This window comes from Boeremia exigua (assembly GCF_020726555.1).
Source record: "Boeremia exigua strain MPI-SDFR-AT-0100 chromosome Unknown C7974scaffold_15, whole genome shotgun sequence".
NCBI classification, from domain to species: domain Eukaryota; kingdom Fungi; phylum Ascomycota; class Dothideomycetes; order Pleosporales; family Didymellaceae; genus Boeremia; species Boeremia exigua.
Genome location: NW_025763532.1, coordinates 968,385 through 986,882, shown reverse-complemented (window position 1 = coordinate 986,882; position 18,498 = coordinate 968,385). Strand labels below are relative to the sequence as shown.

The 18,498-nt window shown below is 54.6% G+C and overlaps 7 protein-coding genes across 7 annotated transcripts; 3 read left to right on the top strand and 4 right to left on the bottom strand.

Moving 5' to 3' along the window:
* Nucleotides 1-190: 190 nt before the first annotated feature.
* On the bottom strand, nt 191-6,023 carry C7974DRAFT_476534 (proteasome stabiliser-domain-containing protein). The gene is made up of 6 exons (XM_046146686.1): nt 5,682-6,023; nt 5,555-5,598; nt 4,814-5,503; nt 2,158-4,767; nt 1,903-2,104; nt 191-1,853 (listed from the first exon to the last, which is right to left on the bottom strand). The coding sequence occupies exons 1-6, from the start codon at nt 5,847-5,849 to the stop codon at nt 477-479; spliced, it is 5,091 nt and encodes a 1,696-aa protein (XP_045991582.1). The 5' UTR covers nt 5,850-6,023; the 3' UTR covers nt 191-476.
* Nucleotides 6,024-6,425: 402 nt separating this feature from the next.
* Nucleotides 6,426-8,239, top strand: C7974DRAFT_84175 (uncharacterized protein). Its single transcript, XM_046147356.1, has 2 exons — nt 6,426-7,033; nt 7,093-8,239. Exons 1-2 carry the CDS (start codon nt 6,559-6,561, stop codon nt 8,193-8,195), a joined length of 1,578 nt encoding a protein of 525 aa, XP_045991581.1. The 5' UTR covers nt 6,426-6,558; the 3' UTR covers nt 8,196-8,239.
* A 564-nt stretch (nt 8,240-8,803) lies between these two features.
* Nucleotides 8,804-9,332, bottom strand: C7974DRAFT_323040 (uncharacterized protein; the record flags this gene model as incomplete). The annotated part of the gene is made up of 2 exons (XM_046138879.1): nt 8,804-9,095; nt 9,148-9,332. The coding sequence occupies 2 exons, from the start codon at nt 9,330-9,332 to the stop codon at nt 8,804-8,806; spliced, it is 477 nt and encodes a 158-aa protein (XP_045991580.1).
* Nucleotides 9,333-9,861: 529 nt separating this feature from the next.
* On the top strand, nt 9,862-11,462 carry C7974DRAFT_84178 (uncharacterized protein). The gene has a single exon (XM_046147357.1). It carries the CDS (start codon nt 10,128-10,130, stop codon nt 11,418-11,420), a length of 1,293 nt encoding a protein of 430 aa, XP_045991579.1. The 5' UTR covers nt 9,862-10,127; the 3' UTR covers nt 11,421-11,462.
* On the bottom strand, nt 11,318-15,269 carry C7974DRAFT_84234 (uncharacterized protein). The gene has a single exon (XM_046147358.1). It carries the CDS (start codon nt 15,032-15,034, stop codon nt 11,504-11,506), a length of 3,531 nt encoding a protein of 1,176 aa, XP_045991578.1. The 5' UTR covers nt 15,035-15,269; the 3' UTR covers nt 11,318-11,503.
* Nucleotides 15,270-15,635: 366 nt separating this feature from the next.
* Nucleotides 15,636-16,568, top strand: C7974DRAFT_322519 (BIG/ATPase V1 complex, subunit S1; the record flags this gene model as incomplete). Its single annotated transcript, XM_046138863.1, has 3 exons — nt 15,636-15,727; nt 15,775-16,124; nt 16,174-16,568. 3 exons carry the CDS (start codon nt 15,636-15,638, stop codon nt 16,566-16,568), a joined length of 837 nt encoding a protein of 278 aa, XP_045991577.1.
* Nucleotides 16,569-16,704: 136 nt separating this feature from the next.
* On the bottom strand, nt 16,705-17,581 carry C7974DRAFT_84164 (uncharacterized protein). Its single transcript, XM_046147355.1, has one exon. The coding sequence runs from the start codon at nt 17,228-17,230 to the stop codon at nt 16,841-16,843; it is 390 nt and encodes a 129-aa protein (XP_045991576.1). The 5' UTR covers nt 17,231-17,581; the 3' UTR covers nt 16,705-16,840.
* Nucleotides 17,582-18,498: the final 917 nt, after the last annotated feature.

Sequence of the window (18,498 nt, the reverse complement as noted above, 5' to 3'; positions counted from 1 at the left end):
AGGGCTCTAGAGGGAGCGTATGCCCGCAGGCGTGTTTTTGATGCAGATCTGTACGGCCGCACATCTCGAAAGGATCTTGGCTGTCGAAAGGATCTTGGTTGGATGGCCCCTGAAGATGTGGTGTGGAATAGCGCAGGTGGTTATTAAGCCGGTCATGATTCGGGCCTGTGCGTGGTGTACTATATTGTTTGACGTCCGCCGCTCGCTATTTGACATCTGCTGTTTGATGTTTGCCGTTTGCTACCTCATGTTTGCTACTTGGAGACGCATACAAGCTGATAGAATCAAAGTAAGAGAACGCAAGAGATGCTTGTCGCTCTGTAAAGAGATTCACACTTATGAAGCAAGATACATAAACAAAGTTTGAATCAGGAGAAAGCCGTAAATTGAACCAGCTGTTGTATGGCTAGCTCTTCACCGAGTCGAGCCACTGTCTGTTCCCATGAGTTTGCAATTCATCTGACTACCGAAGGCGCTCACGGATTGCCTGTATGCCCCTGCAGTTTGTCCAGCGCAGGCCTGACAACCTTCTCATTGGCGCCCTCTTTCCTCTTCGCCTCTCTAATCGCTACTTTCTCCAAGTTTTTGCTTCTGACTGCCTGGCCATCTTCTTTCCACCATGCCTCTCCTCGTTCAACGAACCGCACAAAAGCTTCGAGAACAACCTCCTTTCCATCCCAACTCTTCCCACTCAGTGCCTTGTCCAGCACAGGCCAGATCTTCTCCGCCGTCAACTTGTCAAGATTCTCGCTACCAACAGCGGAAGTGATAGATAAGACAGCATCAGCAACAGCTTTTGCGGCGGAGTGTTTAATCGCCCACTGCCTACTCTCGAGATGATGGTCGCACAATGCAAGAATCTCGTTGAGATACAAGGACACGCTTCTGCTTCCTGCGACATGCTCGTCCCATGTTTCGGTGAACGCTTTGCACACATTCTCTTCGCCATCGTGCTTGGCGAGGAAGACAAAGGGCAGTAACTCAGAAGAGAAGCTAGTGAAACGATCCGTAGCGTGCTGACTGATGGCGTGTATAATGTCACCGGCCAGCAAACGCGCGCGATCCGAGCCCTCTTCAGTCTCAAAGTACTGGGTTTTGGCGAAGGAAATGGTGGATAACAGTTGATTGTCAGAGACCAGACGCGCGACATATCCAGATGCTGCGGCATAACTGGAAGATACGGTGTCATTACGGTCGTGAATGTGCTTTTGTACCAGCTTCAAGAAGTGGTCCGCGTACGGACCAAATAAGAATCGATGTCGTGTTGCAAGAGTGACGAGGACGCGGCTGCATCCCACCTTGGACGGTAGTCCAACAGCAGCTTTCATAGCGACTTCGAGGCGGGGCATGAGCGCCTTCATTGTCTCGGCGTCTGCGAGGTCGAGACAGCGTTCGATAGACTCTGTGAGTGGCGATGAGCGCACAGAGGCAAGACGCATGTCGTCAATCTTCTGCGCAGTAAGGTTATACTTTGAAGCGTTAAGATGAATATAATTCACCGCTTCCGGCTCGAGACTACTGAGTAAGCCGAGCAAACGCTCAATGAGTTCAGGGCTGTGTGGGTTCAGGGTTTTGGCATTGGCTTTCTTGACAATCTGGAGAAGTGTTTGAACAGAAAACATTCGTACTTCTTCGGCCGAAGACTCGAGACCCGAGGTCGAAAACAGAAATGGAAGAACCCGGGTCAGTTGAGCGTTTGCTGTCTTGAGAGACGCGTCCCCCGCTTCAAGAGAGCGGGTGAGAATGGCAGTTAAGACGCGGGCAAGTGATGCGGCAGCGACGCGGACCGTTTCCTTGATGTCGTCGAGCACTTTGAAACACTTGTCCCAAATCGAAGTGAGATACTTCTCGTACTACACAAATCAGCGGCCATTATGAGATTTTGACTTGACATGAGTTTACCTTGTCAATGCCACGGCCCTGAACGAGATCCGCAATTGCAGCGCACGCAGCTTGTCGCACACGCCACTCCTTTCCTAGGATGCTGACAAGCAAATCGTCCATGATGGCATCGAAATGCTTGTCAATGGTGGCTGAAGAGTCTTTGACTAAGGCGTTCCAGATATCGTTCATGGAACGCTGAACGTTGGGATTGGGGTCAAATCTAAATTACGTCAGTGGATCCGCCGAAAAATGCAGGAGAGCCCGTCAAAATACCTGTATCTATAGAGTTTGGGATACAGCTTTGGGTTTTGCGCCAGATAGCCGTCGACGCTCGAGTCTGAGAAGATGTTACTTAGCCCAAATCGGCCAAATGCAGCACGACTGGACCAAATGGAATTGTTGGAAGCCATCGACATGAAGCGATACACCAAACTCGAATCACCAACCTCGGCTGCGAGGCTCATAATGTCTTTGTAGGTCGTAATCGACTTTCCATCACCTGTGGGCAATGCACCAGCTTCAAAGAGTTGTGTATCCTCTGAGACGGTGCCTGCCATTTTCGACTTGTTGTCTGAGAACGAGCCGACAAGGTCACGAACAAGATCGTCTTTCAGTTCGCGATCACCCTTCTCGTAGACAAGACCGAGACCTCGTGATGCAGCTTCCTGTACGACTTCATCGCGATCGGATAGGCAGCCCTTGAAAGCAGCCTGACATTGACCAAGATAGTCCTGCATGCCGGGCTTGTGCCCGCAATATTGTAGAAGACAGAGCAACCATATCACTGATGCCTTCTTTAGCGAAGGTTTGGTCTGAACACAGCCCTTCAGCGTCTTTTCAAGAACAAGTTGGAAGGTTTTTTCTCGTTTAGGCCCATCAGGCGTCCGCAAGGGTCCATCCCAAGGGGTTTGTGGTTGGTCTGGGTGAAGAATATCAAGTTCCGCAACAAGAGCTTTTGAATCCCAGCCAATAGCAAAGCAACTCAGTGCTTCACCCACTGTGAATTGAACCTCTGACTGGCGGACCTCGTGAAGTTCATATAGCTTGTCGCCAGTGGACTTGTAGTCAGAGGCTTGTCCAGCTTCCTCGGTTTCTTCGGTTATCATCGACAAGTGACCCAATGCCAATATAGCACTAATGTTGCCTGTCTTCGCCGAATCATACGTCTCCGCAGCGAGTTCCTCAGTACTTGTGTATTTTGAAATGGTTGAAGGGGCGATGACGTGAAAGAGACTAAGCTGGTCAACGCAAGCAAATGCCGCGGCTTTGAGTGTTGCGTCTCGTGTCTCTTTCAGGATCGCGACAATCGTCTCTAGTAACTTATGCACCGGGTGTTCTTGCACAACATCACTGGCCGACTTAGTCCCTCTCCAGTGTGTCCTACTAAAAGAATACCCAAGAGCGGTGATAATGCCGCTGATTTGATTGACATCTGCACCGACGGCTGATTGCCAACTACCGAGCTTGTCGAAGAAGCGTGTTTGTGACTTTTGTACCTCTGTCTGATCACATTCTGGGTGAGACGCAAGCAGACCGTATACATGGGCGGCTGCGAGACGGCGACCGACGTTGTTGGACAAGACAGAAGGTTCCAAAGTACGAAAGTCTTGCACCAAGTGCGCAAAGGTCCAGTAACGCTGTGGGCAGAGCGACAGCAAACGTACCAATGTACTGCCGATGTCGCCTACGTCACTCACATCGTCTTTGGTAAGTCTGTCGAAACTAGCTCGAACGATAGCAGAAATGGCTTGACCATGCGAATCGCTGGACGCAAAGGCGCGGAATGCCTGTCTGGCCCGCTGGTCGGTAGACATCAGCGTATCCAGCTTACGTCCCCAATTTTCCGAGACGTCGTCATTGAGACCTTTCTCCACAAGAGCTGACTGCAGGGCAACTTGCGAACAAAACTTAATGACTGTCGGTAACGCATCTGAGTGGTGTTGGTAGAAGCGTTGTACTTGTGTGAGAAGATCGTTTGAGCCCTCGAGATCCATGATATCCTCGTCTTCACCCTCCTGAGCAAAGATGAAATTGACAAGTCTGTCAAAGTCGGGAAATTTGAGCTTCCGTTGCTCTTGACCGATATCAGGTGCCATATTTGAGGTCTGAAACCAATAGGGATCTAGGCCTCGTCGCCCTTCTTCCACCACCTCATGACGCTCTGCAGAGCCACCACTGACAGCGAGGATGTCGATCCACCTGCCCAGGACGTCCTGGAACGGTAGGCATCGGTTTGCGAATCTCGTGGCAACATACCGTGTGCTTCTTGTAAAGTGGGAAGAAGCTGGCGTTGTGACTTGGTCAACAGTAGCATATCTTAATAGAATCTCCCTAAATCGTGGCATGGCTGATTCGTCGAAAGGTTTCGCGAAGGCACCAAGCACAGATGACAATGCCTCCTCTATGCTGACAGCCACATCTTTACCAGCCGAGTCCTCGCGAAGCGACCGAAACAACCACTCCAAAAGGTCTAATGAAGGTTCTATCAGAATCTTCTCGGGTGCAGCTTTTGCTAGAAGACCTATCGTCTCGTAACCATAGCCACGCAGCTCCATGTCCTGGTCATGATCTGCAGCTGGCCAGCCTTGATCCTGGATGAAAGCGCGGAGATTGTCCACAAGACTGGCGGCAACCGCGGACAGGTCAGATGATGAACCACGACGAGCGACAAAATTGACCAGCGAGAAGATGGCAGATCGAAACTTGGAAGCCTCCCGACCCGCAACCTTGTTTGTTGGATTGAGCTCTGTTGACAGCAGGCCATCTTCTACGATCTTTGCTACTTTGTATGGATACGTTGTGCACTTGACCGACTTTGACAGTACTCCCAGTATCCTTATCCGTAGGGGAGTCTTGACTGGCAATGTCCCCTCAGAGGAAGTGCTGCACATGCGTTAGCACAGTAACTGCGAGAGACCGAGAAACCTACGAGCCGAAGTAGAGATCAAAGAGTGTTTCCACAGATTTGGCGTCTTCAAGATCTTGCGTGAGCATGACACGTTTCAAGATATCTTCGCCAACTTCTGAGATTCGAGAGTTCGTATCTGCACTTGCAAACAGTGCTGGCAGAAACTTCTCGTCATCCTTGAACATGCCGCTGGCGAGCAAACGCGTGACCAAAGCCTTCGACTCGGTTAGACTGAGTCCAGCTTCCGAAGAGGGGTCCCAAGCGTCTGGCTTGCCCTGCTGGGTAAGAAACTTGTACTGTTCTGGAGACAGACCGGGACATGTTGTAGTGCTTGCATCTTCTGGAGTAGTCTGCCGCACTAGAGTCAAAAGGACGAGCTTGCCAAACCATTTGGACAGGAATGCGGCGTCTTCGTCTGCAACGCTCAATTTGGTCCTCAGCTCGGTGTCTTCTTTACTTCCTCTTGGGGGGAGCTTAAAGTGAACCAGAAGCCGCAAGATGAGGTGGAAGAGCTGTGAGGCATGTTGGGCTGATTTGTCGTAGTCGATTGCTATCCCCTGGATCAAAATGGGGAGTAGCTCAAGTCTGTCGGAGATTGGCAGGCGCGAGATGCCTTGCTGGATGTACAGGATGTCAAAATGGCGTATCAGGGCTATGTCGGCGTGGTCCTTGTACTGTTTCAGCAGGGCGGCCACTGGCAGCTTGAGGTCTCTGTGTTTCTGTCAGCGCATTGCATGCTCCATGTCGGCGTCCAATGCGTACTGAGACTTGATACGAGTGTTGATGTGCTGGCAAATGGAGATGACCTGCAGAAGATGGCGCAATCAGCAGAGGTCCCTGGGCGGGCAACGCGAGCTGCGGCGAGAGGAGACAACGGCGAGGATCCTACCTTGTTTCTCACAGCTACATGCTCGGAGGCGAGCTTGAGGAGCAGCGGGGCAAGGTACACTTTCAGCAGGTCCTCGAGCCTCTTCTCCGAGTCGGCCAGCGCAATGCGCATCTCGACCTTGCCGACGAGGGCAAGCTCTTTGGCTTCGGGGGGTTGCGCTGCAGCCATGGTGGTGTAGAGGGGCAGCGGCCAGCAGCGGCGGACCGAACGGGGTCTGGTTATATCAGATCAGAGCACTGGCAGCAGGCGAGCAACGCGACCTGTCAGCTGCTACGAAAGCCGGGCCCTGGATGACTGGGATGGCGCTGCGGCGCTGCGGCTCTGCGTGTTCGTCCGGCCCTTGGCCTCGCCACCGGTCGCGCTGCAGCGGCACTGCGGTGAATGGCCGGGGTGGCACGGGCCCGTTTGCCCTGATGAAGTGCGTCACGGCGCTGCCTGGCAAACAATCCGGCGCGTGCTTCCAATTGCTTCTGGCAACGTCGACCGCGCCTGCCTGCTGCCACCTCTGCGCCCGCACTCGCACACGCCCGCCCCGCGCCCGCCGCTGCCTGCTCCGCTCTCCACCGCGCTGCGCTGCGTCATCCATCCACCACAGCCGCCCGCCTGCCATCGCCGCCCGCCGCCGTCCTGACCGCCACTCGCTGACGGTGCGCCTGCCGCGTCTACGCCGCCGACGGTGCAGCCCGAGTGAGAGCGCCGCGAGCGACCAGCAGCCAGCAGCCAGCAGCCAGCGCCCTGCGCACCGGCCTCGCCCGACCTCGACCGGCCCTCGCGTAGTGAAAGCGCTACCCCGCCAGAGCAGTGCTTGTCCCAGGCTGTCTGCGGCCCCTCTGCCACGCCCCCTCTGCCACGCACCAGTCCACGAGCAACCGCCGCCATGGACGAGGAGAATGTGCTCAACTTTGTCAGCATCACCTCGTGTGACCCGGACAAGGCCGCCCAGTATCTGCGCCTGACCGACAACAACCTCGAGCAGGCCATCCAGCTGTTCTTCGACAGCCCGAATCTCGACTTCGGGCCCGCGCCAACGTCGAGCGCCCCGCCGCCCGCCACCTCCGCCCAGAATCCTGTGCAGGTCGACTCAGACGACGACATGTCTGATTTCCACCCGCCTGCGCACACAGACACTCCGCCCGTGCCCTCGAATCTCGAGAGCGACGAGGAGCTGGCCCGGCGGCTGCAGGAAGAAGACTACGGCGGCGGTGGCGCGCGACAGCCTCAGGATGAGGTCCGCGCACCCATACAGCGAACACAGGAGACATTGGTCGGTCCTGGTTCGAATTGGGCCCCCGGCGACCCAGACGACGACATCGATGCCATGGTGCAGGAGCAGCTGGCACGTCGCCAACGAGGTATGTCCCCGACAGCGATGGCTCCGCCACTGTACACAAGACTAACGCCTGATCTGCAGGTCGAGCGGGCATCTTCAATCAGCGATCCTCCGTGTGGGATGACTCAGCCGACGCAGAAGCCAGGCGCCGTGAGCTTGCGACATCGACCGGAGGCGCGTCCGAGCAGAGTGCAAAGATGAACATGTTGGCAGAGCTGTTCCGGCCTCCTTTTGAACTCATGTACCAGGGATCATGGGAGAAAGCGCGAGATATGGGCAAGGAGGAGGAAAAGTGGCTCATTGTCAACATCCAAGATTCCGCCATCTTTGATTGCCAGCTCCTCAATCGAGACATTTGGAAGCACGAGGACATCAAGGCGACTGTACGCGAGAACTTCATCTTTATGCAATACGCAAAAGACGACCCCCGCGGCCAGCAATACGTCAACTACTACTTCCATGCTCGCGATAGTTCCGACGCATACCCACACATCGCCATTGTTGATCCTCGAACAGGAGAACAAGTCAAAGTCTGGTCTGGTCCGCCACTCCCTAGACCCGTCGAGTTCCACGCGCAGCTTCACGAGTTCCTTGATCGCTATAGTCTAAACGTCAACGTGAAGAATCCCGTGGCCAAGCGCAAGCCGGAGAACAAGAAGGTTGATGTCAACCGCATGACAGAAGACGAACAGCTGGAATGGGCATTGCAGAACAGCATGGACAACGGCGGCAGCGGTAACGAGGGGCCCAAAGACGCCGATCCTGACGCGCTCACAAAAGATGAAGGAAAAGGCAAGGCTCGTGCGACGTCACCTGCACAGGCAACTGCTTCAACACCAGTCGCTGCACTCATAGACGAAGAGCCTGCGAGCGCAACTAACCCCTTGTTCGCTTCCATTTCCTCACATGCACCACACACAGAACCGACCGTCACAGATCCTAAGATTACCACACGTATCCAGTTTCGTGGACCTACAGGACGCCCCCTCGTTCGGCGATTCAACCTGTTGGATCCTGTTCGACGTATATATGAATGGATCAAGAGCGATGCCCCGTGGGACGGAAAACAGGGCGTCGAATTCGATCTAGTTTTCATGGGCAAGAACTTCATCGAGCATCTGGACGAGACAGTCGAGGCTGCCGGGTTGAAGGGTGCCAGCTTGATGGTCGAGTTTGCTGAGTAGTGGACCTACCGGGATCAGTGATAGACAATGTCATGATGGATGAATGGCATCGCTACGGCGTTCATGGTATCCTTTCGGCGCTCTGCACTACAGCCAACGATGATTGGCAGCTAACGGGGCTGATACCCGATGTCCTTTGAGTCTCAATACGGAACATAGAGAACATGTGTATATGTCACGGGCTGTAATGAAGTTCTTCTCATTCGGGTGTCGTGCATGAGTCTTTACAAGCTCAATATTGACTACCTCAGAATCCATGACTCATGCCACTTATGGCGGAACATCTCTCAACGGTAGGCCACAGAGCTGGACCAAGCCGAAACTTTTGCTCGTCTGAAGATGCAACAGGGCGCCTGTGTCAGGGTCTGTGAGAGCGGTCAACGACCCAGCTGACGTGAGATGGGCGACGCAGCATGAGGAGCAATGCCAAAGACGTTCTTGTCATAAACTTCAACTGTCGGAGGATAGAGAATGGGGCAGGTACAGCATTTGAAGGGAAGAGCAAGTGCGAGTGACGACACATTGGCACCACCCAGCCAGCTAGGCCATCTCACGGCTCTTGTAATCTTTCCTCCCAGATCCTGCGATGCATCTCCTTCCGGACCCTCCTAATCACCATGCTCAGACATGATCCTTTCGTCTCCTATTCGCTGAGTGAAGGCTACCTTCCGCCGTTCAATTCTCCAGAGGCCACTTGCACCAGGCACGCCCTCATCGCCACCTTGACGAAGCACTAGATCATCAATGTACCTTCCGTACGCACAGAGTAGCTTGCCCTCGTGTGGTCCTTGTCCAAAATGTGCACCTTGAAAATAAGTGACAGCATGCGCGACCTTGCCAGTGTCTTCAAAGACGATCCTTTGCGTTGTGAGACTGTGGTGAGTTCGAACAGGCCCTAGACTGCACAAGATCAGAGTGTGGTCTCACAAAAGTTCGTTTTAACCCTTATTACCGAGCTCTAATTGCCGTCGCGACTGCTTTGACCCCCTGCAGATCTGAGTTGAACGGGTACTCTGCGCTGACATCTTGCGTAAAAACGCTCTCGAGGAGCGTAAAATCTTTTGTGTCTAAGGCCTCGCAGTATCGTGAAATAACATTCCTTACAGCAAGTACGTCCATCGGATTGATCCTTGACATGATGGCGAAGCTTAGTGTCCGCTTGTTGTTGATGCACTCAGGTTCCCATACATATAGCTGCCTCCCGGGACCCCGCAAATTGGGGACCGAAGCAGAACATCGAGAAGACCCATATACCTAAGTAGGTTCAAAGTCAGTTTTATTGCCATCTCGAGACGGAAGTTCAAATGAAGATGACGGGTTCTCACAGCCTAATGATGGGCGATAGGATGTGTTAGCAATGAGATGAGAGTTGGAGTAAATCAACTCTCGAGCCTCAATATCTGATTGGGTGCGACAAAACGGCGCTGAAGGCTCCAGCTACCATACATACTGGACGAGGATGTAAATTCGCGTGATTTAGAAGCTTCCATAGGGTGGATTCATCGTCATTCGTCATAACAGTACTCGGTTGCGAGTCAATTGCCGAACTCTGAACGCGCCCCAGCTTCGGTACCTACATAGTGTCATCTCCGGCGGTGAGATGCCAGTCCGAGTGTGGTATCATCATGTCATCCACTTTCCCACTTAACGTATAAATGGGAGATGCTGGTTCCTAAGATATCTAAGATTAGGCTGCCGGAGAAACACATGTTAGGGCTTACTACATGCCGATGTTCGGGTTGGTAGGTAAGGTTGCACGAACGGTTCCCCAACTTTGCCGAAGGTATCTAGCAGGTCCACCACCATAGACAGTTTCCCAGATACATAATCTGAAGCTAAAGCAAGGCGTTTTGAGACATTTTATATTCTAGGAAGGGCCTGTTGACAGTGTCCTCGGTATATATTGAGAATTGTAAATACTCATCAGGTAGCATGTCCGACTCTAAACCTCTGCGCATAACCATTTTGGGCGGGGGCATAGCCGGTCTGACGACAGCTCTTTCGTTGACAAAGTTCGCTCCGATAAACTCTCCACCTCCCCTGATTACGATCTTCGAGATTCGACCTCAGCCCGCAACAATCGGTGGTGCCGTAAACCTCACGCCCAACGCCCTGCGCCTACTTTCCCACCTGGGCGCTCTCCAGGAAATTCGCTCGTCCAGCTATGGCGTTGAGTGCTGTGCCGTTGAGGTCTTCGATATCTACTCCGGTACCAAGATTGCCGAGTCCAGTTTTCGTGGTCCAGATGGCAAAGGACTCGGCACACCACCCTTCACAGCGCTTCGCATAACAAGAGGCGAGGCTCTCAAGGGTGTTCTCGCGGCGATAGAGAAACATCCCAACATAATCATCACATGCGGAAGAAAGACAACTAAGATCCACGAGACAGAGACAGACGTCACGCTCACCTTCGCCGACGGCACTTCATCCACCTCGGACATCTTAGTCGGCTGCGACGGCATACATTCCGTGACAAGGCTCACCCATGTCGAGCCCTCTCGCACAGCAACCTACTCTGGAATTTGCAACGCTTTTGGGTTTGCTCCTCTCAAATCCCATCAAACACCGCACTTCGAGGCCTCTGGCATGAACTTCGCGCAGGGTGGCATGCTGCTGACCTCCTTTCACAATGCGGAAAGGAACTCGATCTACGTTGGCGCACTGATGCAGGTTCCAGATGACAGCTTGCAGTCCAGGGACGGGTGGAAAGCACGAGGAGCGGACGCAGAGAGGACGCGTTTGGAAATGTCGAAACGATTTGCAGGGGCAAAAGAACCAGCGATTGGAGAGTGGATCGAGGGAGCGCAGGACTTGTACTTGTGGCCAGTTTTTACGCTGTCGAAGCATGGAAAGTGGGCGACTAAGAGGGTTATGCTAATAGGTGATTCTGCGCACGCTATGCCGCCGCAAGGAGAGAGTACAGGGATTGTATTTGAAGACGGAGTGCTCTTTGCTCGCGTGTTGGCGAGATGGATGGAGAAGAGTCAAAACGGGAGTGATGGAACACCGGTAAAACAGGCCTTCGATGCGTATGAAACATTGCGGCGCGCCAGGATCGAGACAGCGTGGGATGAAAGCCAGAGTGTGGTCAAGACGGCGCAAGAGGTCGGGTGGCTAGGGCATCGGATCAAGATGAACGTCGTTCCGTGGTATCTATGGTGGACAAAGGGCTATCGGGAGAAGCATTTCGTGGAGGATGTCACCATGTCCGAGATTGGGTATTGATTGGGCGAGCGTGTCACATGGATTCTTTAAACTGCTATACCCGTGGGCTATATCTCACGTCGACGCTGAACAGGCAGTGTATACTATTCATCCAAATCAGACCAACGTCCCAACAGCTCACCAGGCTTGGTGGATATGAGTGGTTCGTCAGCGGACGCCTTGGCGAGACCCCTGCTTCTCGGACGCGAAGGTCCGCCATCATCCTCGCTGATTGTTCCGCTGTTGGCACCACTGGCCTTGCCCTTCTCTTCTTTTTCCTCTTCCTCTTCCTCGGCTGCCTCCCAGTCGTCTACTACAGGAAGCGGATTGTCCTTCTTCTTCTTACTGCTTAGACTCAACACAGCAAAACCACCCTTGTTTCCGAAGGGCGTGCTCTTCTGTACTTGGCGCGATGGGATCCCTCTTGATGCTGCGACTTGACTCCAACCTGAGCCTGGACCAATATCTGACTCCTTGCGTAATATATTGAGTGAAGCATCCGTGCGAGCCAGTTGCAAAGAACCAACCTTGTGCGTAGCGAGTGCCTGCGTCAAGGGAGTCTTCACAGACTCCAGCATCGTCTGGATTTCACGCTCAGGAATATTCAGGCGAGCAGCTAGAGGTGGTTTGAGTGCAACGGCCTCACTTGGTAGGAAGCTGATCTCGAATTCAAGGGGGAAGTTCGTCTGAGGAAGGACGTTCTTGACGCACATGCTGACTTCTTCGATCGTGAGAGCAAAACGTGGGTTCAAGATCAGGAAAGAGTTGTAAGGATCCCCGGTAGTATTGCTTGGTTTCGGTCGAAGTGGAGCGGCTGCTGGTGCTGCGGATATGGGGCGCTGGACCTGGCGCGATCTTGCACATTCCGCAAGGGTCTTCATCGGAGCCATAACAAACTTTGGCGTTTTGAAGACCGCAACATGGCGATGAGGTTCGGGATCCATGCTCTCTGTATCAAAGCCGAAGTCCTCCGCAAGATAGTGGATGAATTTACGTTGATGTTTTGACATGGGGTTGAATCTGAGTCGCCTCTCGTCCTCATCCGCAGCGAATAGTCTCAGTCGCTTCTCGTGAGTAGCTGCCCAGGTCGAGTGTTCCATGTAGTGGTTCAGTGTGATATCAGAATAGGGAACATGATCCGTCTCATGTGCTGGATCGACATTAAGTGCCAATGCAAGCTTGCGATTGCGCTCGAGACGTGCGCATTCTTCATCACACTTCAAAGACTTGGTGTGGTTGCCTGCGCCAGACTTCGAAGCATTGCACTTTGTCTCTTGCTTGATTCTCTGGCATTCACAAGTGATTATGATCTTGTGTTGACATGGCTTGTCTTCCTTGCAAGGCTGCGGGAAATGACAGGGCGCCATGTCAGGGTGGCCACAGACGCCGAGTTCCTTTCCACAGGTCTGCTTGCAGGGCTCTTCGCACTCGCCGCCGCGATGGCATTGCTTCTGGCACTTGTGGATACCACACTTCAAAGTGCGTCCACAAACCTCGCCACAGCGAACTTCGTTGAGCCAGCAAGGCTGGTTCTTGATGACGTTCTTGCCACACATGCAAGATTTGGTCGTCAAGTAGGGGCATTTAGGACAATCCTCTTCATCACCATGACACGTGTGGCCAACTTGTGGGTGGCCACAACTCTTCGGTCGCTCGCATGAGAAGCGGCACAGGGGAGGGCGAGTTCCACAGGGAAGCGGAGGCTGCAGCACAGTGCGTCCACAATTGCAACTAATCTCGTCAAAAATTGCGTCCCGACAAGTGCCGCAAGGACCTTTGTGGCAAAGTTCTTGGCAGCGATGTTCTGGGTTACCGCATTTCAGCTGGCGACCGCAGGATCGCGTACAAATATGCTCCGCTTCGAAATTGTCGCCTGGCCGTTGGGCTGCTGAGTCTAGAGGACGTGGCTTCCTTCGATTTGCCTGTCGCTCGGCTGCTCTACGCTCGCCGGAGCAGCAGTGCTCGCCACATTCATGCCGTCCGCAATTGAGTGCAACACGGCATATTCGCATGCACTGTGGTGCTTCTTCGGTCCCCTGGTGACATATTGTGGAAAAGGTGTTGCGCCCACATCTACATGCGATGGTGATAGTCTCCATACAGGGCCTACATTCGCCTTGATGGCACGGTTGCTTACACTTGTGGCCGCAATCAAGAGTATTGTTGCATGGTTTCAGGCAGTTCGGTACTGGATCCTCGCAGGACTCTCGACGAACGTTCGAGATCTCTGTCAAACGGGTCTTGCCGCAGGGACAGTGTGTGACAATATCGGGGGATTGCGGACAGTGGGCGGAATCAGCGTTCTGTCGATGGCACGTCTGCTCACAAGCATGTTTTCCACAATCGAAAAGACGACCGCAGGTGCTAGGGCACCCGAACAACCCAGTCCACTCTTCAACCGTGCTAGCACCGTCCGCCGCAGTATGACGCTGCCGGCTGTGCTTCGCTTCCTCTTGATCACAGCACATGACGTCCTTCTGCACCTGACCGCAGTAGCAACGTGCAGGCACGCGAACATGACAAGCTCCGCAGGGACCTTCGTGGCAGGGACGATTACAGCGGTGCTCTCCACAAGCCATCAGCTCGCCACAGCTCTCACCACAGCTCCAGCCGTGCTCATAGTCTGTGTCAACACAGCGGCGAGTAATAGACTTGGTGCCACAGAAGCAGTGCTGTGTAGGACCCATCAAGGAGCAAGGTGGGCAAGGGCCAGCGTGGCAGGTCATGCCACATGGGTGGGGGCATTTCTTCGGTAGGATTCTGGGTCGTGAACAGGTCTGTCCGCAAGAGAATGGTGGTAGGCCTGTAACCGGTCTTGGGTCGAGCTCTTTCTCGCACCAACACGAAAAGTTCTTCGGGAGGACATCTTTGGGTAGATTGCAGCCGGGGCAGCGCCACTGCCGCGGTGGTGGTGCTTCGCCGTCCTGAGCCTGCTGACGAGCAGCGGCTGAGCCCTCGTTGGTCGACCATTTCTTTATACACCCCAGATGAAAGACTGTCCAACATGTCCGACACGACCACACACCCTTTGAGCGTCGCTTGATGTTTTCGGTGCAGATAGCGCATTCGTAGTGGCCATTGTCGATGTCTTGGTGCGTTCTCGTGGCGATGTCTGCTGCGGTCGACTTTGGTAGTTGGGGTTGTTTGTCTTTTGGCGCTCGTGGCTTGCGGCCAACCAGTGGTCTCCCTGGTTCGAACTCGGGGGCATCTGCTTGCAAGCTTGCAGACACTGCAGAGTCAGCGTCGTCTTCCGCGGTCAACTGACCGCCAAACTGGCGACCACCGGCAGCGGTGCGCTGAGGGAACCTCTGCGCGCCACCTCTTCCCGGCCCACCTCTGCCCCGGGGTCCCCTTCTTGCCGGTGTAGGCGCAGAACCCACGGACTCGCTAGGCATGGACTGGAGGACCTGTGAAGGCACCAGAGAGGGCCCTCCCCGACCGCGGCCTCGGCCCCGGCCACTCCTTCCGCCTCTCTGTGACTGTGGCTCCCCGCTGGGCTGTGCCTGGTCGTGCGGTTCCAAGGCCGCAGCTTGTGCGCGATTGCGCGTGCGATTGCGCGTTCTCCTGCCCCGTGAGGCGCCGTCCGGTCCCTCAGCGGTGCTTACGGGCGCTGGTGTGGCTGCAATGGACGCCATGCTGGACTGCGAGGTGGGCACTGCTTCCCTTTCGGAGTGTAGAATGACGCCTGGTAGTGGCGATGGCGACGGCGGGCTACGCAGAGCCAAAGAAAAGGCCAAAGGCGAGGTCAAAGAAGAGGCCAAAGAAAAGTGCAGGCTCGGTTTTTTGTGCGGCCTGGTGAACGTGGGAAAGAGACGCGCAGGTGGCGTGCAGTGCGGTGCTCGTTCAGGAAAGAAGGGCTCGCAGTGAAGGCGTTGTCGGCTGCAGGCGGTGGGGTGCAGCGCGGTGCTTGTTCAAGAAGGAGCGGCTGTCTAATTATGAGTCGAAGACGGATGCAGGAAGGTGGCGTGCAGCGCGGTGCTCGTCCAGGAAGGAGCGGCTGTGTATGAGTCGAAGGCGGTCGCAGGCGGTCGCAGGCAGCGGCCACACGAGCACACGAGGCGAGTCCGGGTGTGAGTGGCGGCAGCGGCTCTGTGACTGTTCGCCATGGGCGAAATGCGAAATCCCACGGCATCGTCATATCCACGCGCTTTGGGCCTAGCGCGCCGTCGCCGCAACGGCTGCATCGCGCAGAGCTGCCATCACGACGGCGACCTCGATACACGAGCCGACGACACCATGGCCAAGACTCTGTTTGGCGCCCTCGCGCTGGCGTCGCAGGCACTCGCCTTCAGCAACACCTCGCCTTTCTTCCTGTTCTCCACCGCCGAGTACGCTCCGCCGCCGCCGTCCCTTGTGTCGCTGCTAACGTGAGCAGCCTGCTGCTGGAGTCGTCGGGCGCATCCATCGCCCAGGCGGACAGCATCGCCGCCGATGTGCTAGCCGCGCTGAAGGACTGTCCAACCAAAAATTACGTCGTCGTCGACCAGGACGGTGTCTCCGCCGCTGACTACGCCGATGGCCGCTCCACGCCTCGCCTGGCGCAGTACATGGCCGCTCAGCACGACGCCGTCAAGTCGACTGTCTCCGTCCCCGACGTCGTCGGCAGGATCAGCGTCGCCGGCATCACAGCGCACCTGGAGGCCAAATGCGGGCCTGTCAAGAGCGTGAAGCTTGACACGCCCCCGTCGTCCAAGGCGCTCAGGTTGCTGTACATGGCCCAGCAAGGTACGCTTGGCAGACGCTGTGCCCCCAATGCATCGACTGATATCCACAGACCAATTCCTTGAAGACAGTCTTGCCAAGTACGCCGACGCCCGAGACTACACCGTCGTCTACATCACCACCCCGCCCACAGAAGCGCAGGCAAAAGCCCGGCTCCAGGCCGACCAGCAGTACCAGTACGAAATGGACAGCTCTTTTGCCGACAACATCCAGATGGAGCTCAAGCGTGACACCGCCGCACACTACAAGCGTGCCAACTCGACTCGTGACGACCGCGGCTTGTTCGAGAGGTACCAGTACTTCACACCGGGCCTGTTCATGGGTTTTGCCGCCGTCATCCCACTCTTCCTGATTCTGCTCGTGGGCATCCGGGCTCTGATCAGCCTGGAGGTATCATACTTTGCCTTTAGCAAGGAGATGGGGCCCAACGCCCAGAAGAAGCAGTAGCTGTAGTGGAGCCCGGAGCAAGCCGATTGGGGATGCTGACGAGCGACGTGAATCTTGTATCTTTGTAAGAGCATGGGCACCAGGCGTTTATGTGGCTTTTATTATGGATTGTAGCGTACGGTGTGTCAAATGTCATATACACATACACAAGACCTGGATATCGATCAATCAAGTATCAGATACTGTGTCCCATATGCAAGCCCCCATAAAGTAGCACGAGAGCCGGCGACCGAACCTTTTGATAGACATCACCCCACGTCTTCGTTCCGCGTCTAGTCGAACTTTCCCACCTCCCGATCAAAATGCACGTAGCAGAATTTCCCTCCCACAAAACACGTCGCCATCCACTGCCACCAGCCAATGCTCGAGACCTCAACCCCATGCTGAGCCAACCTTTTTGTGAAAATTGCCGTTTCAACCGCATGCGCCCCAAATAGGAAGTAGAACAGCCCACTCTGTACCCAAGATGCGTACTTGAGACCATTCGCCGAGAGTCGCGACAGCACGTAGTCGTAAAGAGGCGAGCCGGGCGAGATGACTTCGCGCCGCGAGCTAAGAGCCATGATGATGCCACAGATGATGATGGGCCTAAGGTAGGGTGCTTTGGGCGCGATGTACGTATTCCGCAGGTTCTTCCGAGGTTGAGAAACGGGCTTAGACATGGCGTGCGGCGGCCGGAGTACTGTTTGGTGCTGGAACGGAGGTGGGTCGATGCGAGCTGAGCTGTTGTAAAGTGCCTAGTTGCCGTTGATATCTGCGGTTCTCAATTGCTGTCTGCAGGCTCGGTCCCGTCACCACGAAAGTCGGTAGGTACTAGTACCTATCCACATGCCTCCACTTAGCAGCCTCGGTCAAACATGCATCCTACAGTACACCAGCCACACGAGTCAGTCTACAAGCTCTAGTTTGACCCTATACGTAACTTGCCGCATGAGGTAAGTCCGACCAGAATACCGTAGATCGCTGGAACTCATGCGAACCCAAGGTAAACGTTGTTAGCGTTGGAAATGAACAGCTTTGTGCAATCACGTGAATTTGAAGGACAGTGCGTGCGTTTTAATTGGTTCCGAGTGCCATTCCGGTGAGCTCCAGCGACAGGCGCTCAGAAATGGGCTGCTGTGTGCAATTGACAACGGAATTCAGCTGTAGCAAGTTCCTTATTGCTCTAGTGTACCAGAGACTGTAAGAAGTCACTTGAGTCGCACTGTACAAACAGCGCGTAGTGCATGAATCCGGTCCAGCGCCTCTCATAATCGACAAAGTCCAGCCTGTACCGTTTCTACAAAGCGGAGCAATGCGCACAGAACCAACCAGCTCTGCTCAAGCTTTCAGCCATTCGATTCTTGCAAAGCCCGACTCGTCCGGCACTATCTACTGATATAAGCGTGTCGTCCCATCCTCCCCGCCGGTCCGCCGTCCCAGCCTCGCGCAGTTCGCCTGATCCGGACACACACAACCCGAGTGCACCCTAAAGCAGTCGTCTTCATGCAGCATCCCATATTTGGCTCGCACATTGGGAAAGGCTTGAGCCGCTGTCCCCACGGGCCAGTCCATCTCATGCACCATCGCCTCGGTGGCACTCTGCGATTGGCGCAGTAGGCATTGATCCTTGAAGGCGACGGGTGATGGCGTTCGTTTACGACAGCCATCACAATCTTCCATGGATCAACCTTCAAGCTGCACAGCTATCGACGGAAGACTGATATCTTTCCCGAACTGGAAAGTACGATTTATGTGGAGCCACGACGACGTCAACACCCTTCACGTGAACTGAATTTACTGTGAGTTTAGTCCGGGATAGCGTGTTGATCCTCCTTGAGCTACTCACAATAGCAACAAGACTCATGCACTTGGTGATACGTGTTGCGCTGCAACATTCCGCTCGCATTACGACAATCTGTGGTTTCCAAGCTGATTGTACTTACTTAGT